This window comes from Crocodylus siamensis, chromosome 3 (genome assembly GCF_052110815.1).
Source record: "Crocodylus siamensis isolate JL-2025a chromosome 3, ASM5211081v1, whole genome shotgun sequence".
Taxonomy (NCBI): domain Eukaryota; kingdom Metazoa; phylum Chordata; order Crocodylia; family Crocodylidae; genus Crocodylus; species Crocodylus siamensis.
The window spans coordinates 16,268,218-16,296,028 of NC_143397.1; the positions used below are offsets into that span (position 1 = coordinate 16,268,218).

General features: G+C 42.9%; 1 protein-coding gene across 2 annotated transcripts in view; it reads left to right on the top strand.

Moving 5' to 3' along the window:
- Positions 1-27,811, top strand: part of DCC (DCC netrin 1 receptor) — a 1,013,322-nt gene that overhangs the window by 442,548 nt on the left and 542,963 nt on the right. For both annotated transcript variants that reach the window (XM_090037801.1, XM_090037802.1), the window contains exon 3: positions 1,896-2,180. In XM_090037801.1, the coding sequence (XP_089893927.1) occupies positions 1,896-2,180 (285 nt within the window). The remainder of the gene's footprint in view (positions 1-1,895; positions 2,181-27,811) is intronic.

Here is a 27,811-nt window from a genome sequence, read left to right on the forward strand (position 1 = left end):
AAACTTGTGTCACGTACATGTGTTACAACACAGCGGGCTGAAAACTGCAGGGGTGGTGGCCTCTGCTGAGGCCACACAGCCTGCCTCTTGCAGAGGAACTACTGCAGCCCTGGCTGCTAAGCTACTGTGTTACCAGTTACCAATCAATCACGATTCAGTCAGGGACCAGCTCAATACACAGTTGCTAGCTAATGTAACCAGTTAATTAGCAACGATTAACACCTCCAAATCCAGAGACTAAGGAGAGGAAAGAATCAATACAGAAAACAACTGCCCCAAGACAGAAACAGTCACTTGCACAAGCACTCGTGGCACAAGTTTTGCCTGACAGCAGCCAGAGGTGAAGGGTCCCAGAAGCCCTGCACAGATCTCCTTGACAGCTGCCAGGCTTTGTGGCTGCAGCAGGGGCTACCGTCCCTGCAGCTTTCATCTGCTACGCCTTAACACACACAGTGTCACTTGTGTCACGAGTTTTGCTTGTCCACAGCTCAAGGTGCAGTTCCCCCCAAATCTCTGCACTTGTCTTCTTGAAACTTGGCATGCTTTGTGGCCTGAGCAGGGGCCAGTACCCCTGCAGTTTTCAGCCTGCTGCGCCTTAACACATGCAGGATTATCTGTCACGAGTTTTGCCTGTCAGCAGCGTGAGGTACAGTTCCCCCCAAGCCCCTGCACTGATCTTCTTGAAACTTGGCAGGCATTATGGCCTCACTAGGGCCCACTACCCCTGAAGTTTTCAGCCCACTGTGTTGTAACACATAGATGTGACACAAGTGTTCTTTCAAGAATTTGGGGTGCAGTTCCCCCCAAACCCCTGCACCAATTTTCTTGAAACTTGGCAGGCTTCATGCAGAAGCTACCATCCCTGCAAATTTCATGCAAATCAGTCAAAAAACAACAAAGTTATAGATATTTCATTAATTCTCCATTATACCCCACGGTCGGATCTCCGAAGTGGCTCTGAAGCTTCGGAGCCTCTTTGGCCGGATCAAAGCGGGAACCTTGTCCGGAGCTCCGGATTGGATCCCTGGCATCTGAAGCGGCTGGATCTGAAGCCGAATCGAATAGCTGCCTACTTGCACAAGCCTAATAGCTAGGTGTCAACAACCATGAGCGACTGGTGCCTTCTGAGTCTGGGGGGAACTAGATTGCTGGTGGCATGGGGGGGTCCCCCAGCAGCCGATCACTGACTAGGGGGGAGGGAGGTCCCTCAGCAGCCGATTGCCGAGGTCAGAACCATTAGTGGTGAAATCAGAAGTGCACTTCCACCCGCACTTCCAGTTTGGTGCAAGGTTTGTGTTTGTGTTGAAAGCGCTGGCTGAGGAGCTCCCAAGGGAATCAAGCCAGCCTGCAAGGCTGCAGGCATGCCAACCTGCTTATGTAGACTATATTTCAGGAATCTGTCCTCCTTGATTGTAACAGGTGTCTTAACTGTAGAAATCATGACCAAGTTTCCTTATATTAACATTCACATGAGGCTTCCCTAGTCTCCCCGCTGATCATGTTATTTTAGAGGTTATGATATGTGGCTCGGTATAAAGAGTCCAGGATGTGGAAAGATACAGCAGTAACATCATTTTCTTAATCCTATCCAAATATAACATAGCTTTCCTTTGAATTTTATCCTGCTCTGACTAGTTTGTCTTGCAGTATAGCAGATTTGTAGTTGAAGTTACTCTTGAAGTAGTTTGCAAATAACCACTTGCTAATAACACGTCTTTTCTTTTTCTCTTTAAATTATTCCCATTAATAGTATACTGACAGTCACTCAGCCATTTCAGCAGTCTCAAAGCACTTTTCTGAATATCGGATTGAATGATAAAGTAAATCCAAATCAGTACAGAAATAGCATGCATTTATAGATTCAGTATCTATACACTTGCTTCTTTTCCTTTCAGGACCACTGAGGTTTCTTTCCCAGACAGAATCTGTCACAGCGTTCACAGGAGACACAGTGTTGTTGAAGTGTGAAGTGGTTGGAGAGCCCATGCCAACGGTACACTGGCAGAAAAACCAGGAGGACATGACCCTTAGCCTCAGTGATACCCGGATAGTTGTCCTGCCCTCTGGAGCTTTACAAATCAGCAGAATTCAAACGGGGGATAGTGGGATCTACAGATGCCTTGCAAAAAATCCAGCTAGTTCAAGAACAGGAAATGAAGCAGAAGTCAGAGTACTGGCAGGTAAGAACCAGGCATTTTTCCTTTAGCTTTTAGCACTGTTCTCATCATGGTTCTTCCTCTTGTGTAATGGTGGCTCCTACTGGGATAGATAGGCTGACTTTTATACCCCATTTTTTTTGCTACACATAAATACTACACTTCTACTTACTCTGAACAGCTTGGAGACTTTAGAAGCAGCTACATACCAAGGAGGGTCACTGTGTGACTTGCCAGCTTTCCAGAGGCCATGGTTTAAGAACTGATGCTATTTAATTACAAAGATTTATGTTCTGTATCTTTATCATATGCATGCCTGTATCCACAGCTTGATTCATCTACTGTGTACCTTTGTGGCTGGCAAATTTATTGCTTCATGAGTATTTTTCCATTTAGCTCCTGTTTCTTATGTTTCTAGAAACATTGTGAAGAGTATAACTTAAAAAGCAAAAGATTGCTTTGCCCAACATATTTCATGCAGAATCACTTGTTTTCTAGCTTTAATGCAACAGGATTATAGACTTGGGTCTCAAAGTAACCTCAAGAGATCCTTTAATCCAAAGTCCCTGCACTGTGGAAAAATCAGGTCACCTTGGTCATCTCCAGTAGATATTTGTCTATACCTTTCATAAACACTTTATACGAAAGAAATTATACAAGCAGTCTAGGTAGCATGTTCAAATGTCTTACCACCCAATCATTTAGACAGTTTCCCTGTTATTGAATCTAAATCTTCATTGCTTCATATGAAGATAATTTCTTATTTTTTCCCCCAATACATGTGATCTAGTCTAAACTTCATATGATGTTTACTGATGTTCTTTTCTCTCTCTGCAGTTTGTCCGCATTATTCTTAGGATGTGTTGGCTAAAACAGAACACAGTAGTCCAGCTCATGACATAGTAGCATTTATTTAAAGGCTGAACCCCCAATGAAATAGTATAAAGACACTATTAACTATAACGTTTTTTGACTGTGTTTATAAGCTCCCTCCTGATGCAAGGTTGTATGTATGTGTGACTTCTGGATACAGGATTCTTGGACTGTTGGGTTTAAATCAAGACTTCACTCAAGTTGCTGGGAACTTTGCCATTTATTTCAATGTGACCATTATTTCAACCTTGAACTCTTGGGGACCTAATCATACACAGATCTATGACCATGAATGGAGTATACAGAGGGGTTTTGTTTTTTGTTTTATTAACCCTCCTCTCAGGGAGTGATCTCCAGCTCTAGGACCCATTGTCTAGTTTAGCTCACAGTCCAATGTGGCACTTGCTGCTGCTTCATCAGTCCATAGCTCAGCCAGACCTCCCTGCTATAGTATGCTTGTGAGGAGAAAAAACTAAAATTATGTCAATTAATCATTGATCTCAACAATTTGTCTAATTCTCCATCTTTACCAATAGCTGAGTTTGATTTGGGGGATACTTGTCCCCAAAGCTCTTCCCCTTCTGCGATGTTTGCAGAAGATGGAGCCCCTGCCGTTTCTGGGGGTTAATGTTTCTGAGAGTAACCAGACGCAAAAGGGAAGTCATTGTCTTATGGAGTGTCTCACTGGCTCAATGGGCAGAGCGCGCTTTCCCGCACAGCCAAGGCAATCGTACCTTCAGTTTGATGGCAGAATACTAAGATGGTGTCGCAGCAGCCCCTAGCACATGCCAATGCAGCAGTAGAGGAACTTGGAACTGCATGATCTTTGTCTCAGCAGAGACTTGCAGTCAGGTTTTTAACTGTCTTTCACTGTTTCACTTCCTTCATTGCTCTGTGAATAGCTAGCACATTTTTTTCAAGAGAATACTTATTCTCAGTTCACAGGATGAAACTTCAATTAAAATGTGCCCGCTTTCTTCAGGGTCCAGAAACATGAGCCCAACTGACTGCTTTGGACAAGATAGAAGGAAAGAAGAGATGCTCAAATCAACACCCAGCTCCCTTAATCACTATAAAGAAAAAACATCTTACTCCAGAAATAAAATAATATTATTATACCAGCTCACTGCCACCTAGGAATAGGCCAGATTCCTCTTTGTTTTAAATTGATTAGCCCAGCTGAGATTTTTAAGCCAGGACCCTGCTGAAATACCGATGGCTTTTTTTTAAATGCAGAAGTTGACTGTCTGAAAGCCATAGATTCTCCATTTGTAAATACAAACTTTACATTGTCACTAGGGGCAGATGACATTGGCTATAGTGTCACCATATCTGGAGCTTTCTATTATGTCTCATCCAGTTTATTTCTGCTAAATTAAAAGACCAAAATCAAATAAAAATGGGGAGAGAGGAGGAGAAGGAAACTTACAGGTGCAGCGTGTTACTGAGGATTTTCGGTTCCTTATGAAATAGGAGTAGAGTTTATTTGCCTTTGGGCGATTCAGTCTCATGTTCACACTTGTACTTGCAGGGGCATAAGGGACTCAATCACCATAGATACGAGGAGGATATGAGGTGAAGTTGAAACAGTGTGCATTCCTACAGGGTCAGTAAGTCACAATAAGGTTTACATTTAGGACTAAAGCACGTTGTACTCCTTAAGCAACTTCTGCATCAAAAGAGCACGCATTTAAAAAGCATCGCTTACCCCTCCCCCTCGTAGTGTTCCCATGAAGTAAGATTACTGACCCAAAAAACTGAAAGCATTATCTTTAAGCTAAATTGATTCCCTAGGAGACATCAAAATATAGTGACCATACTGGATAAAAGCATCTTATCTGATTAGCATGGGAGGAAGGATAATAGTGAATTTCATTTTTTTTTAAATGACTTTGTACAATTGCATTTATTTTTGAGAAAAAGCGAGCCCATATATATAGTCCCCCTGAAGTCTTTCATACAGTTAACTAGTCAAGTGCAAAGGTCTCATAAAAATTACCATTGATATTTTTCATGAAAGTCTCTACCCTGTGAGATTCTCTGTCCTTTGGGATTATCTCCTCTGGTAGACAACAAATTGTGACTTACTGTTTTTGTTGTACTTCTCCCCAGATTCTGGCCCTGACAGATCTTAGATTTAGAAGCAAATAGTTTTAATTAGGTTCGTGTCTTTTCTTTTTTCCAAGTACCAAACAGATAGAACTCAAATGTCTTCAACCTTGATCAGAAAAGGGTACTTTATACCCAAACGCTTGTCAGTATCTTTTCTGACTATACCATTTGTTCAATAAAACTATCGCAATAAAACCCTCAGGATGTCTATATATGTGCTTTGGCAGGAGGGGGAGCATTTTAATTAGAATGGCTCCCCAACAGCTATTCTAATTAAAATATTTTAGCATCATGTGTATTAAGCATCCCATGTTTCAAAATGGCTACAGGGGTGCTTTACTTAAAGCTGGTTCGGTGAGATTTAGTTAAAGCACCCCGTGGCCATTTTGAAAAATGTGACACCTAATACACATGCTGGTGAGGCATGCTAGAGCATTCTAATTGATCTGCTCATTGGAACACATCTGAGCACATGTATAGGCATACTTACATTTCAAAACCTAACTATAAAAAGAAAATAATTATCCTGTGGGGTTGTTTCTAATGGGCATGTATTTTTGGCCCAATTCTCTTAAACATCATATTTACTCAAATATAAGGTCCTCCCCCCACCTCACCCATCAGCCTGGTGAAAAAAGCCCCTTTTCTTATATTAAATACATTATCTATAATTAAATTACTGCCAGAAAGAGCATGTGCTCAGTAATGGAAACCAACTATGAAGCTGATTAAATGCAGCCAACACTGAGCATGCCTGTAAAACACATGATCCATATTGGGCAAATATACCAATGGTAATCTTTTTTATTTCTACAAAAGTTTCAAAACTTAAAGTCTGCTTCCATCACAGCATTTGACCCTTACTAAACAAGAAGCAATTGATGACAGACAAGGGGGACAAGGCTGAGCTATTTAATGATCTTTTTGCCTCAGTGTTCTTGAAGAGGGGTCAAGATGAATCTCCTAATGGGCTCTTAGATGGACATCACAGGGACACCGGCCCACTAACTGTCAACACTGACTTGGTGCAGAGTCACCTGGATGGACTGGATGTGTTCAGGTCAGCAGGCCCAGATGAGCTTCATCCGAGGGTACTGAAGGAATTGGCCAGTGTCATAGCAGAACCAGTGACACAGCTATTTGAGCGCTCGTGACACTCGGGTCAGGTCCTGGAGGACTGGAAAAGAGCCAGTGTGGTTCCTATTTTCAAGAAGGGGAGGAAGGAGGATTTGAGTAATTACAGGCCAGATAGTCTCACCTCCATCCTTGGAAATGTCTTTGAAAAGATTATGAAGGCTCATATCTGTAGGAGTCCAGTGGGAAAAATAATGCAGCAGGGAAACCAGTATGGATTCATAGCGGATAGATCATGCCTGACCAATCTGGTTCCATTTTATGACAGTCACAAAATGCTTAGATGCAAGAGTAGAAGCGGACGTCATTTTCTTGGATTTTAGCAAGGCCTTCTGTATGGTATCTCATCCCATTCTCATAAATTAATTTTCCACACGGTCTGGCGGGTGGAAAATTGGCTTAGCGGTTGTACCCAGAGAGTGGTAGTAGATGGGGTGGTATTGACCTGGAAGGATGTGGGTCATGAGGTCCTGCAGGGTTTGGTCTTTGGGCCTGTACTTTTCAATATCTTCATCAGTGACTTGGATGTGGGTGTGAAGTGCACCCTATCCAAGTTTGCGCAAGATACGAAATCGTGGGGTGAAGTGCACACTCTGGAGGGTAGGGAACAATTTCGGGCAGACCTGGACAGGGTAGAAAAGTGGACAGTACACAATAGGATGCAGTACAACAAGGATGCATAGAATGCTGCACCTAGGGTGGAAAAATATCCAGCACACCTACTGGCTAGGAAGTGACCCTCTCAGGAGCACAGAAGTGGAAAGGGATTTCAGAGTCGTAGTAGACTCCAAGATGAACATGAGTTGTCAGTGTGATGGAAATTTACCAGCAGAGCTAACCACATTTTATCAGTAGATGCATGACAGATAGATCCAAGGAGGTGATACTTCCCTTCTATGCAGCATTGGTCAGACCGCAGTTGGAGTACTGCATCCAGTTTTGGGCACTGTACTTCAAGAAGGTTGTTGATAGACTCAAGAGGGTCCAGAGGAGGGCCATGGTTAGGGACTTACAGGACAAGCCCTATGAGGAGAGACTGAGGGACCTGGACTGCTTCAGCCTCTGCAAGAGAAGGAAGAGAGGTGATCTCATGGCCACCTACAAATTCATTAGGGGGATGTAGCAAGGGCTCGGAGATGCTCTGTTCACCAAGGTGCCTCTTGGGGTAACAAGGAACAATGGTCACAAACTGACAGAGAGCAGATTTAGGATAGATATCAGGAAAAACTTCTTCACAGTAAGGGTGGCCAACATTTGGAATGGGCTTCCAAGGGAGGTGGTGCTCTCCCCTACCTTGGGGGTCTTTAAGAGAAGGCTGGATCTGATCCCACACTGTTTCTTGGTAAGGTATTGGCATCATCCATATATAACATGCATTTTGCTTGCATGCCGTTTCCTCTGGAGATTTGGTGTGACCTCAGTCACATGATCCAACCTCATCCTCTGGGCCAATGGATTGATGGTGCAGATGACTAGGAATGGCAACAGGGGATACCCCTGTCTTGCACCTGATCTGACCTTGACTTTCTTTGTTAGATGATCATTCACTCCTACCCCACACTGTACTTCTTTGTATAAAGTCTTGATCCAACTTAGAAATTTAGGTGGGATCCCCATCCTGTTCATTGTGCCAGACAGAAATTCATGCTGTATCCAGTCATATGTTTTTTTTCTAAATAAAGAATCAGGAGTCCCATGTTTAGTCCTCATTCTTGATGGTATTAGTTGCATCTCTTTTTTGTAGCAGGGTCATAGTTATTACTCTACTGGGGACGACACAAGCCTGGTCATTGTGGACACCTTTCCCACAGATTTTTTAAAATCTATTTCCTAATACTTTGGCCATTATCTTGCAGTCTAGATTCAATAAGATTCTCAGCCTCCAGTTCTCCAACTTTTCCCACTCTACTTTCTTGTACAATAATGTTTTCCCTGTGTCCATACCTTTTCCCAGGTTCTTTCTCTCCAGGCACTTCTGGAACACTGCTAACAGGTCTGGGCTCAGTGTGTCCCAACAAGTTTTGTTAAATTCTGCTGGGAGCCTACCGTTACCCCAAGACTTTTCTGTCTTGAAGGCTTGGGTTGCCTCCCATAATTCTTCTAATGTCCACATCTCCTCAAGCTTCTTCCTCTCATTTTCCTCCAAGGTTATCTCTAACCCTGCCAAAAAGAAGTCAAGAGTTTCCTAATGCAACACTCCTTCTGGAGTATAAATTTTGATAAAATTCCTTCAGCATGCTCAATATCAATTCTGTCTTTGTTAGCCACAATCCTCTCTCATCCTGCACTGCCATTATATGATTTTATATTCCTTTCCTCCTGGCAAAGTAGGTGGATCATTCTTCTCCTTGCTCTACCAGATGGCCTTCATCAGGAAGATGTTTCTCTGTGCTTTCTCTCTAAACCACTCTTTCAATAGGTTCTTTGTGTCTCTAATTTCCTCCGCTACCATAAATAACTTCACCAGTCACAGGAAACACTGCAGTCTACACTGCAGTCTTGTAAACTTCTGTTTTTCCCAGGCCCTTCTTTTCCCTGTATTCTGAAAAGTCTTGCATTCTTCCATTAACATCTTCCCACCATCTCACTTTGCTTGTATGCATTCCTTGTATAGTTCTTGAATTCTTTACAGTGACTCCTGTACCATCTGCTTACTTATTTGTCTTCCAGTAGTCTCATATTTAACTTCTACTCCCCTCTGCCTGGTACTCTTTGCTCTCCCACTTCCAACACCATTTTCAGTAGCAGGTGGTCTGATAAAAAGACCAGTATTCTCTTTGCCGCTCAAACTTTCCAGTCCATAGACTCAAAAATGAAGTCTGTGTGGGACCATAAGCAGCCCATCGCATCTACCCTAGTAAACCTACTCTCAACTCCAGGCACTGCCTTTTGGGCATCCTGTAGTTTAATCCATTACCATCCTTGCCAGTATCTACAAGGACCTATCTAATCCTGAAGCATCACTCCCCATCCTATTCCCTACCTCCAATATGCAATTAAAATCCCCAACCAATATTAGGCAGTGCTCCCAGTAGGAGGATTGTTAGTCCTCTAAGTGGGTGCAGCATGTCTTCCTCTCTGTCAGTGCATAAACATTCAATATTCTAAATCTTTCCCCTTTCCCTTCTCACTGATCACCAGTAACACTCTTCTCCCACTTATCTCCTGATAGCTTATTAGTTGCAGCTGTGGATCTTTAATTGGTATTGCCACACCTATCATCCTATTGTCATTACTTTCCATACTTCCATCTTACTATGAGGTGTCTGTACTCCCTCTGTCCCAGTATCTCACATTCCTGCAGGCATGTCACATCTGTCTCCATCTGGTCCTTCATCGTGCTCCATTTTGCATGGCTATGAATGCTCCTTACATTAACTGACATTTATAATCATACTTGTCCCAAGATATTGCCCAGCACCCTCCAGGAACAGTTTATGCACCAAAGTCTTGGTCTCTTTCCAAATTGGAGACTGAGTCTTTCTTCTCCTTTTGTGTTCTTCCTCCTCCATCTTCTCCTTTCACCATGTCTATTACATGCAACGAACTTTGTATTTTGCCTTCCTCTAAGAACTCTACTCTGGCAGGGCTTTGGCTTCCCTCTGTAGGCCCTAATGAACCTGAGAGCCATAGAGCTAGCAGATGGTTTGAGGGTGATCCCAAAGGGGGACTCCTGTTTGTCTTTTTTCTTTCCTTCTATGTCTTTACCTCCTCTCAAGCACTTGCCCCTACTGAGTCTATCCAGAGTTATGCCTGGTCGCTCCAGGCCCCAATCCATACCCTGTCTGGTTCTTCAACATTGTCCACATTCTCCACTCTCTTGCAGTGCTTCAGTAGCCAAAAGCTTATATTCTCCTCATCGGTAAGGCCTGTGTACATCTTAATTGTGACTAGTTTTTCTCAGGTGTTTTTGACAACCACAAAATCAAAATGTACCAGGATGGGTTCTTCCTTACTATCCTTGTAGGACTCCTAGAATTTTTGGTATGCTGTCTCATACCTAAAAGTTGCCTCCCAGGTCAAGTTGCTCAGCATCTGGATTATGGAATCCATTTCAAGCACCCAAAAGTTCAGTGTCAGCTTGCTGTAATCCAGCCAGGTCATCTATAGCTTCAACATGCCTGAGCGAAACCTAGCCTTGTGGAGATTCTTGCAGAGAATGGCAGAGCTGTTTCCTTCTCCCAGCTCTCTCTCATTGTCCTCCACTAGACACAGTCCATCCCATCTCTTTCCTTGCTGCCATTCCAAACAATACAGCTGCCTTTACCAACACTGTTACTTCAGCTTCTGCTGATGCCTCCTAAGCCTTACAGCCAGACCAGGCCATCATCCTGATCTTGGATGACAGACTGAAAAACAATCTGTTAATGTGAACCTACCCCAAGGCTAGGTTAGGGTAGCCCATCTTAAGAAGATTTGGTGTTCACTCCCCCTCACTGCCAACTCATTTCCAAGTCATGGTAAGCCACAGCATTGCATATATTTTAACTTCCACTTCACTCCCACAGCTAAGCAGCACCTTTTCTTCCCATTTACAATGATTCCTGTTTCTTTACCAGCCTTAAATGTCTGGTAAGAATCACAAACCTCTGTGTAATTGAGAGACTCTGTTGCCCCCTCTCTCAACCTGTTGCATATAATTACTGTGGCCCTGACCTCCATGGGGTAGGGCTGGACTAGGCATCCCCACACCTCATCTTCATATACACTTTTGGAGGATCCCAGGACTCATAATAAGAGTATCAGTTTCCTGTTCCAATGGGGGTGCTAATTAGCAAATTGATTCTTTGTTGGGGGTTGTTGGAGTACAAGCAAATACTGAGTAGTTCAGGGCTATGGCTTGACAAAAGAGTCACCATGGTTTGAAATGTGGTTGCCTCGGCTTGGGCTCAGCCTCATGACCTATATGATAATTCATACAATTTTTGGCTTTGGACTAATAGCATGCATAGCTTGTTCTATGTATAAGAAGTACAGAAATGCTGCCTAGAAGTGCATTTAAGAATGTGCTAAACTTGCAGCAGTTTGCAAAAAAAGGAACAATGAATCAATTCTGGATAAACTATATGGGTACCTGCAGTAATCTGCCTATATGCAAATTAGTACAAGTATGATTATTTTAAAGTCAGTGTCTTCAAATTATCCCCTCACTTTTATGAGCTCAGGGAGAGCAGTCTGCTGGAAGGGGAAGCAGTGTGGGGGGAACAGAGGGCAAGAGGGCCACCTGCCTCCCCCAGATTTATGTTCCCTGATGTAGCAGTGGGAGGGGAGCAAATTCAAAGCAAACCTCCAATAATTAGATTCTACACATGGAAAGTTAAAACAAATTCATAACTTTTCCATATATAGAATCTAATTATTGGTGGTCATATTATATGCAGGGTAATTTATATTTAAATGTTGTTGTTCTTCTTGTTTAAGCATATTGGGAAAAGATAGAACATTGTGGTTTGAAAATACTTTCAGATGGCATAAAGTTTTTCTGTGAAGTAAATAATGATGGAAATAGGTCATTTCTAAAGACCAATCTGGCTCACATAGTACATCGTGTTAGACCCCGACTCCATGTGGCACCCAACGACTAGGGAGACGATGATCCAATCACTCATAGATCCTGTTACTCATTAGCCAGAGCAAGCAGGGAGAAACACTAGCACACATTGCTCGCAACAGCTTTATTCAGAATGGAGACAGCTTTGGGCAAGCTCTCTCACAGCCTGTGAAACCAGGGGAGCAGCCCTGAACATTAGTTTTTTTCACATTTTGTACGCTTTAGTTCATATTCATTAACAATCACTCCTCCTCCACTCCTCCTTTGGTTCCACACATCTCTCCTCCAATCTCAAGCTCTGCCGCTGTTTACTGTTTACTTCATTAACATGGAATTGCTTATGCATTTCATCCATTTACATGCCTCTTTGCTAAGAGTGTGGGTGTAAAACTTTGACCTCTTCTTTTGGTCACTTGCTGGTTCTTTCTGGCTTTTTGCTGATTCCTTCTTCAGCTCCAAGGTCTTGCTTTTATTTTATCTCCTGACAATAGCTGGTGGGCTGCATATTGTTCTTCTTACACTATATATTTCTACACTACCCCGTTGTTAAGAAACTGCTTCCTTAAGCATTTGCAAAGTTTTTTTTAATATATCATTCTGCCTTGAGACTAGCAGGTTTTGCTGAGACACAGGAAAAAAGCCTTTATTCATCTGCAAATCCAGTACTCCCTGAAACCCAAATCCTGTTACCCGAATACACTGGGCTTATTTGAACAATACGTGCATTTGAATAAAGTTAAATGAAAGGTCATATAACTAGAAGCTAAACATGCAGATTATACATGTAGCATGAGGTAATATTTTGTTGGAACATAGTAGTTTTCATAGATTTCATAGACATCAGGGCTGGAAGGGACCTCGGGAGATCATCGAGTCCAGCCCCCTGCCCAAAGGGCAGGAAGTCAGCTGGGGTCATAGGATCCCAGCAAGATAAGCATCCAATTTACTCTTGAAGGTGTTCAATGTAGGTGCTTGAACCACCTCCGCTGGCAGACTGCTCCAGACCTTGGGGGCTCGGACAGTAAAGAAATTCTTCCTTACGTCCAGCCTGAAACGGTCTTGCAGGAGTTTGTGACCATTTGACCTGGTCATCCCTTGGGGCACTCTGGTGAACAAACGTTCCCCCAGATCCTGGTGGTCACCCCTGATAAACTTATAGGTGGCCATCAGATCACCCCTGAGCCTATGCTTTTCCAGGCTAAAGAGTCCCATGTCTCTCAGCCTATCATCGTAAGATCTGTTTTCCTGACCTCTGATCATGTGCGTGGCTCTCCTCTGGACTCTCTCAAGCTTCTCCACATCCTTTTTGAATTGTGGAGCCCTTTTTAAAAACGGACTTTTTGATTATATGTAACTAATCGAGTGAACGTGAATTTGAAGTGTAATGTAGTGGCTAAAAGTGTGAATGTGAGCTGTGGATCTAAAAACAGGACAATATCAAGGAAAAGTAGGGACATGTTTTATTACCACTATGTACGACATTAGTGAGACTATTTGAGAAATACTGTCTCTGGCACTAGGTTCCTACTTTAAAAGGATGTTGGCAAATTAAAAAGAGTTTAGAAAAAAGCTATAAAAATGACTGAAATATGGCATCCCTAAAAGTGACTTAGGAACCCCTGTAGTTATCCAAGAGAGGTTAGGAAAAGTCATCTTATATCCTGGTCTACAATACTTACCTGGGGAGGTTTCTAACCCTATAGGGGTCTTTAATTTAAAAGAAAATTATGTCAAAAAGTAGTGGCTGGAAACTGAAGCTGGACAAGATAAGGCTAGGAAAAAAGTAAACGATTTTAAGTTAGAAATAACTATGGGAACAGTTTATTCAGAGATGTGATAGTCTCCATCAATTACATTTAAATTCAAGATTGGATTTCTTTAAAACAAATGAACAAAGTCAGAGTTCATGCACACAATAATCTACTGGTCTCAATGCAGGAATTTCTCCATGCAATTTTATGGCATATCATCAGTTCATATAATTATACTGTATCTATCGTTTCTTGTCTTAAAAATAAGGAATGAATAAATCAAATATTTGGTTCTGATTAGTGCATCACCAGTAAATATCCTGTGTGCTGCTGAACTGGCATATGCATACTATTACAGAATTCACTTTATTTTGTTAGGAGGAGGAAATGTGTTCTTTATCTGAATACAGGTGGTTGCTCTATACTACCAAGTGTTGTGCCCTGCAATCTACAGTTGCTTAACAGTAGTGAATTGACTCTGAACGTTGACTCCTATGGTGGCTGGGAGGGAAATAGTCCCTTGGATTATGAACAGATTTATTTTAAGAAGATACCTACTCAAGTCAAGTCTTCAAATGAAGACAGAATATTAAATTATTCCTACATCTCCAGCATGTGCATTCTTCTACTTATGAGCCTAATAAATGGGATATTTATAGAGGCAGATATAGAAAAGACCAGTTTAATGACTTCTGCTCCCTGAGCATATCTGCACCTTCTACCATTCAAGCAAATTACACTGAGGTCATTTTCAAAACTGGCTTTCCTGTAACCTTTGATTAAGCTGCCTTTGTCTGCTGGCAAAACTTCAGTGTTAAGCTACAGAATTGGAAGGGTCCAAATGATGGCTTGAAGGTCACTTGGTGGTAGTGAATCAGGATTGTCAGTGGCTAAATGACCAGGATTCAATTAATTCAGTCTACTGGTTAGATTATCAGTTTTCCTGGTAGCTACCAGTTGTTAAGAGCAAGTGCGATGTCCATGCTGATTTTTTGGCTGCTGATGCTAAGCAACATAACACCACACTTCCTCTGTCATGAAGACACAACTTTTAAACTATTTGTGAAGATCCACGCCTCTCGGGGCCTTGCCCTGCTGCCTCACTTTGTTGTTAAAGATAAAGGGGAGGCTGTCCTCAGAGCTGGGGAGCACTGGGTGCTCTCTATTTCTCTCTCTGTACCTAGGGTCTATTCCTGGGCTCACTTTGACCCACCTAATTTGGATTCTGACCCTGCTGCCCACAGTCTCTCAGCCCTGGGGCCTGACCCCACTATCCATACTCTCAATGGCTTGGGGTCCCAACCCTGTTGGACCTAATTGACCTAAACGCTAAATATATAGCCTCCATCCTCCACTGTAAGCCATGCCTTGTGGATATTATTTGCCAACATTCTTTGGCTCTTTAGGGGCCTCAGCCCTCTTGGCTTCGGCCCACCTTTATTCTGGCTCCAGGCCTTCAGCCCTGGCTCACTTGTTCTGGTTCAACTTTCTTAGCCTCAGCTCTCTTTGTGTCTCAGGTCTCCAGGCCCCTTGACCCTGTCTTGAGTTTTGCCCCAGCCCTGCTATCATCTCTGACCCAGTGCAAGGCTGCTCTCAATATGCCAGCCTCTGTCTGTTTACCTGGGCTCAGCCCCACGAGTCCCTGTCTTTTTATGGGTTGCTGTCCCCAGCCTTTAAATGTTTCAGTCACCTCTTTGGCTCCCTACCCACCCCTTTCAGCCACACCCAGGCCTCTAGTTCATCTGCATCAGCTACAGTATCATATTAAATCCCAGCTGGGGTTCCAGCCACTACTACCCTGTAGCTGCCACCTCTTGCAGCTTCCCCAGGTACTGATGCTGCCTGGACCTTCACTCCGTTTCATAGTTTCATAGTTTCTAGGGTTGGAAGGGACCTGAGCAGATCATCTAGTCTGACCCCCTGCCATGGCAGGAAAGAATACTGGGGTCAAACAACCCCAGCAAGATGTTCGTCTAACCTCCTCTTAAAAACCCCCATGGTAGGAGCCTGCACCACTTCTCTTGGAAGTTGGTTCCAGACCCTAGCCATCCTGACCGTGAAGTGGCGCCTCCTGATATCTAACCTAAGCCTACCCTCTGCCAGCTTGTGACCGTTATTCCTGGTCACTCCTGGCAGTGCTTGGGGGAACAGTGACTCCCCCAATGCCTACTGATTCCCCCCATCCTATTCTCATCCGCTCACCCTTGTAACCTGTCAAGTTCTGATTGTAGCCTGTTGCATCCTTCCAGTGTGCCCTCGTCCCCCCACATCTTAGTGTCATCAGCAAATTTGAACAGGGTGCTTTTTACCCCCTCGTCCAAGTCACTGACGAAGATGTTGAACAGTGCGGGCCCGAGGACCGAGCCCTGGGGGACCCCACTGCCCACGTCCTTCCAGGTTGAGAAGGACCCATCCACTACCGCTCTCTGGGTGCGGCCCTCCAGCCAGTTGGTGACCCATTTGACTGTGTGGGTGTCTACACCACAGCCCCCCAGTTTCTTAATGAGAAAGGGGTGAGAGACAGTGTCAAAAGCCTTCCGGAAGTCCAGGAAGACTATATCCACTCCTACCCCTGCATATAATGATCTGGTGATCTGATCGTAAAAGGCCACCAGGTTGGTCTGACAGGACCTGCCACTGATGAACCCGTATTGGTTGCCCCTAAGCATGCAGTCCCCTGCTGGCCCCTCCTGGATGTGTGCCAGCATAATTTTCTCAAACAGCTTGCCTAGGATCGAGGTAAGACTAACTGGCCTATAGTTTCCCGGGTCCTCCTTCCTGCCTTTTTTGAAGATGGGGACCACATTGGCCCTTTTCCAGTCCTCCGGTACCTCACCAGAGCACCATGAGTGCTCGTAAAGCCATGCCAGGGGACTTGCAATGACCTCGGCCAGTTCCTTTAGAACTCTAGGGTGGAGATCATCTGGACCGGCTGACTTGAATATGCCCACCCCCTCCAGAAGCTCCCTAACTAAATTCTCGCTAACCCGTGGCCCAGGTGTGCCTCCCCCGGGGCCCGAGGGGGGCCCAGCAGGGAGGTGGCTGTTCTGGTCCCTACTTAGGAAGACGGAGGTGAAGAAATCATTGAACATGTTAGCTTTGCCATCTGGTGTGACGACCAAGTTTCCCATGGCGTCCTGCAAGGGCCCCACATTACCCAGGACCTTCTTTTTACCCCCTATGTATTTAAAAAAGGACTTCTTATTGTCCTTAATCTGGGAAGCTAGTCCCAGTTCCATCTCTGCCTTGGCCTTCCTAACTACCCCCCTACATCCCTGAGCAACTACAGAATAGGCCTCCCTGGTGATGACCCCTTCTTTCCATTGGGTGTAAGCCTCTTTTTTAGCAAGGAGACATTCCCGGATGCTTTTGATGAGCCATGTCCCTCCTGTACAGCTTATATCCCTTGACGTTGACCGCTCAATCATGCGTTGAGTCCCACCATGTTTCCATAATCCCCACTATGTTGCCATCCAGGTCTGCAGAATTGTCTTTGGTGGATGTCAGGGCCAGACTAATCCCTCTGGTTCAGGAGCCAGGCTTTTAGTAGGCTGGGTTGTGCCCTTTCAGGTCCTGTGGCTCAGCTCTCTGGCTGCTCTCAGGCATTGCAGCTTAAACCCTGATCTATAGCAACTCCTTTCTCCCCTGCTGCAATTTAACCTCTCATGGGTTTCCCCAGCTGGGCCTGCTCAGCTGCCTACTTAATCGCAGCCCTCTGGTGCTGGCTCCCTCTCTCTCAAGAAGCAGGGGTTAGGGGCCCCTGCTATAGATGCATACTAGTTATGAATAGACCAGGTCGTTGGCTTTAAACAAATCAAATATAAATATACTACTGTATGTCATGTAGGGAGATGGAAGGGAAAATAAACATGCATGTACAGTGTATGTTTGTAGTTAATGTATCACTTTTGTTCATTAAGTGAAATAATATAAGTAAAAAAAATAAGAATATTGACCCATAGAAGCAATAACTAATAGCTACCAAGAAGCTACTTATTTTTTCCTTCTCTGCTCAAAGATCCCTGGCTTCTTGCCAGATTAAGGGTTTTCTATTTTATTAAATAAATTCAGGTTCCTGTGATCAGTGTGGGTAGGATTGGTTTTTGTGCTTAAGATATTCAAAGCACAGACTTAGGTCAGAACAAGGGCCTTGCAGGTGTCATGTATTTTGCCTCTGAATGTATTTGAAGATACAGATTGGTATTTGAAGACCCACAGAAAATGATGAACTTCATGAGATCTAACCAGATTGGGATGATGATACTGTCACCAGATGGGCAATAGGTTAGCTTAGAAATCTGGGGATACAGATGAGATTGGACTACCTTTCTTCACTTTAAATCAATTTAGGACTCCTGTACTTGGAAAGCAATCAAAAAAGAATTCCCAGCAGTAGCCTTGGAATGGCCTTTTATGGTCCAGCCTCAAAACTATCATATAGTATGTAATGGCACTGCAGCTTAAATAATGAAAACTGTTGACTGCTAAATAAGACAAATAATATTTGCGCTGTCAGAGGAGATTCCTCCAAAACTGATAGCAGTTGAAACTTTGGTTCAACTCTAGAGTGTATATAAACAAGAGTGTAACATGTCTGGAGGGTTTGGCTCTCCTCTCTTCCACTCTTGGTCTTTTGACATTTTTACACCATCTTTAAGTTACCACAATTGCCAGCCAGGATGATTTATGTGCAAGGAAGCCCATGTGCCTTTGGTTTTGTTGCATACTTATCAAGTAAGTAAGGAAGGGAGGGAGAAGCAGCAGTAGAGATGTTGCTACATCAGTTCTTCCACACCAGAGAATTTTTCATGACTATTTACGCCTAATTAGAGTCAAGTTGTCTTACTGTTGCTGAAGTCACTTGAAATATGTTATTTTGGCCAGCAGCTGTGAAGTGCATTGTATTATGTAGAATTTGTCAAAGTTGCCAAATATTTAGAAAAGGGAACTCCTTGAGGTCCGTCTCCCTTCAGGTTTTGGCCCATTTATGCTAGAATGTAAAGGAACAGGAATGAAGGAGAGAATTCTTTCTGTGCAGGAACTAAACCACAAGCTGTATTAGGATGTTAATTCTGTGAGGTTTAGTTAGGGTTAGAGAAGCAAGGCCTTAATTGGTGCAACTAAAATGATTATTAAGCAAGTCAGATGTGAAAAAGGGTTTAAACAGAATAATTAAAATGACAATCAGAAATTCTTAGGTGTATTTTCTTGTAGGTGAAAAATCACTATTTCATAGTTGAGAGAGAAAGCTAAGAGAGAGGGTAAATTGATAGCCATATTTTCAAAAGAGCAGGCCAAGAAGCTTTGTGGATCACTAAAGTTGATTTTTCAATAAGTCTTGGACCGTTAGGAATTTCCAGAGGACTTGAAGAAAGCTGATGATGTGGAAATATTTTTAAAAGGGCAAGTGGGGTGACCTAGGTAATTATTGGTCTGTCAGCCAGGCTTTTATCTGGGGAAAAACAATGGAATTGCTGTCATAGTATTCAATCAAGGAACTAAAGAAATGTAGCAAAATTCATGCGGGCTTATGGAAAATAGATCTTATGAAAGTAACAGTATATTTTTAAATGAACATTATTTTGATGGACATTTGACTTGGTACCACACAAAGAAGAAGAAAGTAGAATGCAGTGTAATCAAACTGTAAAGAGGGAATCAACTTTAAGGAAGTGTGTTTTAATGGGGTCACACAGGATCCATTCTTGGTCCCACCAAGGGGCAGCAATCTGTAACATGGAGTCTGTATCCGCCCACAAAGAAGTTTGGTCCAACCCAGCCCAAGGTGGCACAAGCAGAATGGAGCAGCACTGCATCCAGTCCCTCTCTGTGCTCCCCCCGATGCTGTTTTGTGCTTGTGCTTGCCCTTGCTGCAAAGAGCCCAAGTATTCGCAGTCAGGGCAGGCACCCAGAACAGGTTAGAAGCTCCAGCCCATAGTGGCAAAAGATTGCTATTTATATTAAATATTTCCATTTAACTTTCAGGATGTGGAATAATTTGCAACATTACAGCTCTTCTCTAATACATTTTACCACAGAAAATTAAGTAGAGAGAGGGCAAAAAAAGCCACTTGGCTGGGATAGATCAGTCAGGGATGATCCTACCTTGAGCAGTGGACCGAACTAGATGAACTCCTGGTTTGGAGTTTAGTGTTGAGTGTTGCGGACAACTTCCTGGTGCAAGAGTTGGAGAAGCCAAGGAGGGGCCGTGCTTTTCTTGATCTGCTGCTCACAAACAGGGAAGAATTGGTGGGGAATGTAGTAATGGATGGCAACTTGTGCAGCAGTGACCGTGAGATGATTAAGTTCTGGATCGTGAGGAAAGTAAGGATGAAGAGCAGCAGGTTATGGACCCTGGACTTCAGAAAAGCAGACTTTGACTCCCTCAGGGAACTGATGAGCAGAATCCCCTGGGAGGCCAGTCTGAAGGATAAAGGAGTCCAGAAGAGCTGGCTGTATTTTAAGGAAACCTTACAGAGGGCGCAGGAAATGTTCCTGATGTTTTCTGATGTGCAAGACTAGCAAGTGTGCAGAAGACCAGCTTGACTTAGCAGGGAACTCTTCAGTGAGCAAAGACAGAAAGAGGAGGCTTATAAGAAGTGGAAACTTGGACAAATGACTAGGGAGGAGTATAAGAACATTGCTTAGGTGTGCAGGGATGAAAGCAAGAAGGCCAAAGTGAAATTGGAGTTGCAGCTAGCAAGGGACTTGAAGGATAACAAGGAGGGTTTCTACAAGAGGAAGATCAGGGAAAATGTGGGTTCCTTACCAAAAGGGGAAAGCAACCAAGTGACAGAAGATATAGAAAAGGCTCAAGTGCTTAATGCCTTTTTCACCACAGTCTTCACAAGCAAGGTCAGTTCCCAGACCACTGCAGCTGGCAGCATAGTTTAGGGAGGAGGTGAACAGCCAACAGTGGTGAAAGAACAGGTTGGGGACTATTTTGAAAAGTTGGACTTCTACAAGTTCATGGGGTGGGTGGGATGCACCCGAGGTTGCTCAGGGAGTTGGCTGTTGTGATTGCAGAGCCACTAGCCATCATCTTTGAAAACTCATGGAGCTTGGGAGAGGTCTGGGACAATTGGAAAAGGGCAAATATGATGCCCATCTTTAAGAAAGGAAAAAGGAGGATACAGGGAACTAGACTGGTCAGCCTCACCGCAGTCCCTGGGAGAAACATGGAGCAGATCCTCAAGGAATCTATTTCTAAGCACTCGGAGAAGAAGAAGGTGATTAGGAACAGTCGGCATGGATGATTCACCAAGGGCAAGTCATGCCTCACCAACCTGATTGCTTTCTATGATGAGATGACTGGCTATGTGGATGCAGGGAGAGCAGTGCATGTGGTATACTTTGACTTCAGCAAGGCTTTTGATTTGGTCTCCCACAATATTTTCTCAAGGAAGCTAAGGAAGCATGGACTGGATGAATGGTCTGTAGGATGGATAAGAAACTGGCTGGATCATTGGGCTGAGAGGGTAGTAGTCAATGGCTCGATATCTAGTTGGCAGCCAGTATCAAGCGGAGTGCCACAGGGGTCAGTCCTAGGGCTGGTTTTGTTCAATATCTTCATCAATTTCCTGGAAGACGGCAGGGAGTGCCCCCTTAGCACGTTTGAAGATAACATCAAGCTGAGGGGATTAGTGGATATGCTGGAGTGTAGGGTTAGGATTCCAAGAGACCTCAACAAATTGGAGGATTGGACCAAAAGAAATTTTAGGAGATTCAATAAAGAGAAGTGCAAAGCTCTGCACTTAGGACAGAATAATCCCATGTACTTCTACAAGCTGGGGACTGACTGCCTGGGCAGCAGCTCTGCAGAAGAGGACAGTGAATAATGAGCTGAATATGAGCCAGCAGTGTGCCCTTGTTGCCAGAAAAGTTAATGGCACACTAGGCTGCATTTGTGGGAGTATTGGTAGCAGACCAAGGAAAGTGATTATTCTTCTCTATTCAGCACTGGTGAAGCCATGTCTGGAGTACTGTGTTCAGTTTTGGGCCCCCCACTAAAAGAAAGTGTGGAGAAATTGGAGCGAATTCAGTGGAGGGCAACAAAAATTGTTAGGGGGCTGGGGGACATGACTTCTAAGCAGTGACTGAGAGGGCTGGGCTTATTTAGTCTTGAAAAGAGAAGACTGAGAGGGGATTTAATAGCAACCTTCAACTATATGAAGGGTGGTTCAAAAGAGTGTGCACCTAGACTGTTGTCAGTGGTGGCAGATGACAGAATGAGGAGCAAAGCTCTCATGTCACAGCAAGGGAAGTTTAGGTTGGATATTAGGAAGAACTTTGTCACTAGGAGGGTAGTAAAACACTGGAACAAGTTATGCAGAGAGATGGTGCAATCTCCATCCTTGGAGGTTTATGAGACCTGGCTAGACTAGTTGGGATGGTCCTGCTTTGAGCAGGAGGTTGGACTAGATGACATCCTGAAATCCCTTCCATTTCTAATTTTCTATGATTCTATGAATTTAACATTGTAAAGAATAAGGTTCCTTCTAGCCCTATTTTCTTATGTTCCTCTACCTATAAAGCAAAGAGTAAAGATAATATCAGTAATAAAATTCATTCTATCTATTCCCAGTATGTATTCATTTGAAGAATTTGAAGCACATTTCAGATCTCAGTAAATATTTTTATCACCATTACAGATCAGAGAAACTAAAAGTCATACAGTCAGCAGCAAACCTAGGAACAGTACTACTTATTCCTAGTCCCATGCTGTATTCCAGCCAACTGCTGACACTTCCTTTCTTGCAATTTCTTGATGAGTTTGGAGATTCCCTCAGAAAGGGAATGTCTTGATCGGTGTCAGTACAAACCTTATGATCTTTTAACCTACTTACAGCTTATCTAGTCCTGGTCATATCCCGTCCTATAGCTCTGCTAACCCAGGCTTGAATTTTCCATGCGGGGGATGGACAGTAGAAATAAAAAAATAGCAAAATCCTAAGTAAGCTACCACATTGTGGTTATACACTTTAATGTCGGCTGTATATTGAGAGATCAGTATCACTTTAATGACAGATTTCTTTATCATTGTTCATGCATAACCCTTGCTTTCTCAGTAGGATTAACTGTGCAGCCTCTAGGCACGCCAGTGAGATCAGGTCAGGGAATTTGGTTGGCCTTGCCTCACTGACAGGAGAGAGCAAAATTGGGTTTTGGCAATATGACTCGTTATCTCTCCTAATCAAATTCTGAGATGTGACCATGAACACTTACAGACATTCCATCACATCAGTGTCAGATTAAAGGAATCTCTCTTCGTCAGTTCAGCAATATAAAAAACTGCTGAAATACTAAAAAATGTGCTGGCCTGATAACAGCATTATCCAAATATGTTCAGAAAAAGCTCACAAATACAATATTATAGTCTTTCAACGGAATTGCACTTGCTAATATACTGTGGAACAAAGTCATTTAGTACAGTAGAATAGGGGTTTGTGCATACAAACTGGCAAAACAGGTCAATGGATGAGACCAGCCTTCTGTCTTTCATAGTTATATACAGCATAGCTAAAATGCATCTTTCTCCTGTCAAACACTCACCATTGCTGTAGTGCTGAATGAGGGGAAGTCTTTGCAACTTCCTTGGGCAAGTCATTTAAATACTGTCACTCAAATCCCTATCTGTAAAACAGGAATAAAATTGCTTCTCTACCTCACTGAAGTGTAGTGTGGCCAAGTACATTACAGATGGTATAATGCTCAGATGCCACTAACATATAACAATACCTACAGCAGCTACATGGATTAATACTAATTATGATGGTAAATTTTAGGTGTCATCATTGTGGCAATGTGAGAGGATTGTGAATGGGAGTATTTTAAGAAAAGTTATTGAGTTCAGTGCGTCCAGAAGTAAATGTACATTATATCTAAGGACTGAGAGATTTTTCTGTATGTGAGCCACTTCAGCTCATGGTGATAAGTAGTATTAGAGGAATTATTTAAATATTATTTTCTAATGCTTTTAATAATATTAATAATAGTAGTAGTGATGATGATTAGGGTAATTATTATTAGACATATTTTAGTATTGGGCCAACAATGTATTTGGTGTTTTTACACAGATAGTAAGGCACAGTCCCAGTAACTATGGAGGGTCCTTGGTTTATGGTCCATGTAAGTGGGCAGTTTTGCATGTATGGAGCCCCGGTGAGGTCAGTTAATTGGAGTCAATGACACTGTACAAGGGTATGGCTGTTTGTCTATGTGGGACACACTACAAGGACACGGGTGGACAAGACTTAAGCAGAACAAAGAGTTAAGGAAGCAGTAAAAGCTGTGCAACTGAACAGCGAAGGAATGCATACGCCTAGTTATTTCCACCATTTCTCTTGGGGCCTTGTTGATTAATGGAGGGGGAAGTAAGAGGACTACTTTGCAATTCTACCGGCATAAGAGGGACAGAAGCTGTGCACTTGACATGAGGTTTTCTGGTACGAGTTCTAGATTAAGAAGTAAAGGTCTTAAATGGCAAAGAGATAAATTTAAGTTAGAAGTTACAACAAGCTTTCTAACTATGAGGTGGGTTAAGCACTGAAAAAGATTACCTAGAGATGTTGTGGAATCTGTCAATGGAAGTTTTTAAGTGTATGTTAGGTAAAGGTTTGTAAAGTTTAGGCAGGAATGATCCTGCCTTGAGCAGGGGGTAAAATGATCTGTCCCCCTGGGGCCCCTTCCAGTCCTGTTTTTCTGTGAGTCCTTCCAGCCATTTTTTTTCCTCTGCTGAGCTTCAGGTGCATTCAAGGGCTGTTTAATTTACCCCCACAATGCGGGAAATCATCCTGCATCACTTGGGAAGGACTCCCATGTGCACAACTGTGGGCTGCCATTGACAAGCACTAGACAGTGCTTTCTTCTGTGCCTGTGAAAATAGGCTGTGACTTAAGTTACAGCTGTGACTTTGGACCTTGAATGTGGGAGCAGAAGTTAACTGGATTAAAATAAAGCCTTCTTCAGGGCTGAGTAGGTGAAGAAAAAGATTAACAACTGAAGTATAAAGGATGCAATCATAGCTAGGAAGAAGTCAACGACAGTGTTGCAATTGACTTCAGCTGAGCCAGGGTTTCACTCAAAATAGCTACTCATTTGCTAAGTTTAGTCCATAGCTGGTTGATTATGTGGTCTTGATTACAGTGTATAAGTATGTTGTCGGGAAGAAAATATGATGTATTAAAGGGCTCTATAATCAAGAGAAGGGCGTAACAAGAACTTTGATGTCTTTTAATCAATATTGGACACTTTCCTGGAAGACATTCTTTGTTAAACACATGTTTTTGAGCACAATACCGAAGAAATTAGAGGTAGCTCTGTGGCTTGTATGATACAAGAGGCCAGAGTAGATGTAATGATGACTCTAGCCTAAACATCTGTTTGTCTCCTTCCGCACTCTCTTGCTAGTTGTATAAAAATCATTCTGTAATACCATCCAGTGAAAAGGTTGATTTGGTTCTCTCTGTTAGCCAGAAGTGTTTGCCATTTTCTGTGGACTGATCTAATAGGAGTCTGATCAGATCGTTTGATCTGAATACCCCAGTTCAACTTGTGCTCACCTGCATCAGGCATCTGTTTCTTCCTTTGCTTTTTGTATTTTCTTAAATGCTTGATTGACTCACGAACCATGTCATATCACTGATCTGATTTTCTGTGAAGAATGCCTTTTTTTTTTTTTTTTGACCTATGAACCGCCCATGTTTTTTTTGCTTTACAGCAGTGATGCTCAAACTTTTGGCCCCACAGGCTAGATCTCTTGTGGGTATCCACAGGGTTGGATTTGCACACTTGGATCAGGCCATAGTCCACCCTGGCCCTGTGCTACCTGCATTGTACCCTGCTCTTTCTGGATCAGGACGCATGTCTCTATGGCCTAGCTCTATGTACCAGTGTTCGGCCCTGGCTGCCGCAACCTCATAACAACGTTTCTTTCATGTTCTGAATGTACTTGATAAGCTGTGCTACCCTCCATAGCATAGAGGCAGTTGCTAGAACTCCTCAGTGTTTGATATCTTTGCAAGCTTGGAAAGATACAGATTTAAACTAGAGCAAAATAGCATGTTTAAATTATATCCTGCACATGCCAGTTGATTTTTCCACGCAGGTTTCTCAATTTCGTTCATTCTTTCTTTTTCATTGTGTGGGGGTAGGAGAGTGATAGAGAGGACTGTTTATTATATGTCAGATTTAATAGCTTAGGGTAGTAGATTGAAGATCAATTTTGGTTTCCAGATATTGATGAAGGAACTAGCACTCAATATCAAGAAGGGGGCACAGTTTGCTTCCTGATGATTAAACAAAAGTTATAAGCTACTTCCCGATCTCTCTTGTCTTAAAAATGGTTATAGCTGTACCACATGGAGATAAGGCAGGGTTAAGGTCCTGTGTCCCTGGGGTGCTGATTTGATCACATCCAAGAACATTTTCAGCGTACTCGATTCTCATTGACATGAACTGGAATTGGGGGCAGAGTCATCATCAACGAATCCTCAGCACCTTTCCGGATGTTCCCTGATCAGTGTAGGAATGCCTGACATTTCTAAATAGGCATCATGGATTTGAGACAAAAAATCTGTTGTTTCTTTTCCTTTCAGAAAGCTTTTAGATGCATCTATATGTTTTTGTAGCTGATTTCCTATATAATTTGTTATGCACTTTTGGTGCTAACTTTGGCCCTACCCATCCGAGCAGTGTTTTCATTCAGTCCTACTTTGGAAGGTGATGCTTCAAGAATGACAGGCCTCTATTTTGCATCTGCTTTTAACTGCATTTGCAAATGAGATACAGAGGTATAGTTATAGGTTGTTTCACCTAACATCTAGAGAGCTAAGCAGGGAATGAGAGATTGGATAAAGGGCCAAGCTTCCATTTGCCAGGTCTGAATGGAGCAAGGCACTGAAATGGTGAAGTGTGTCATCATCACATATCACGGTAACACTTTCCAAGCACTTTGTGCATTAATATGCAGAGTAAGGAAAAGGAAAGCTCCTCCATCTATGGCACTATATTGCAAATGTGAAAGACTACTGGATATAAAAAGAGTAGCTCTACTTAGGGACAGGTGGTCAGAGAGTTCAGGGAACAGAGGAAATGAGGGTTGATTGAATGCAAAGTTCGCAACGTTAAAGAAAGCAAAGGTGCATTATGTGTGTGAGTCCTGAGACTACATGTAGAAACAGGGTGATTTGCTGTGCAGGTATCCAGCTAAGGCAATTTATATGTGTAGTCATGTTTACATGTGCTAAGGTAGGTGCAAATGCAAACTAGCAGCGAGCCTCCACTTTTCCAGCACTGGCCAGATTTGAAGAAAGAAACAAGTTTTCTTAACATTTAGATTGTGTGCCTTCATTATTACAGTATTTCATTGAAATAGGTAGTTGCATGAGAGTTGCTGTAAACGCAGGGATGAATTTGAGATGAATTTTGTATTTAAGTGGAATTTGGTGTGTGTGCATGGTGAGGATGATCTCTAGAGGTCATCTACACGAGGCAGGACCATCTCTATCTAAACCATCCCATACAAATCTTTGTCTAATTACTAAAACCGTGGAATCAGCCATGTCCCACAGTTATAATGCATGACACCCTAACCTGCCACAGGTAAAAGATACAGCAAGGGGATAATGGCAGCTGGTGTCCTACTGCTGCAAGAATTGTTAAAATACCCTTGACAAATCCAAGAAAGAAGGCAACCCCTTCCCCCAACTGCCCGGCTACAGAGGAAGGCAGAAACTACCACAGTCCATACTAATCTGCCCATGGAGTAAAATTGCTTCCTGACCCCAAAGGTGGCAATTAGTGTTACTCTGAGTGGTGGAGAACACCTATATTAATATTGATCTACATCATGTATATGTACACACTCATGTACTTGCCTACTTGTGTCATTTTTACCACTGCTTTCATTCAGGCATGTCCTTGAAATGTGTCTATTTGGTCTGACAAAATTCAATCGAGTAATAAACAAGTGAAGTAAAGTACTGTAAAAATTCACTGTTTATTACATGCATTCTGTCTAAGTGCTAACTAGTTGATCTAAAGAGGATTACTTCACCCTGTTGTTGACACTGCTATCTGAAGATGTCTTTTTTGTTATTGTTAGAATAGCTAGATGAGACATTAAATGCTGTTTAACATAGCCTCTAGTTACGGATGAAATAAAAAGTAGCTCATTATCATTCTAATATATGAATACATTGTTTTTTTCCCAATGCAAAAAGAAATGTCTGTTG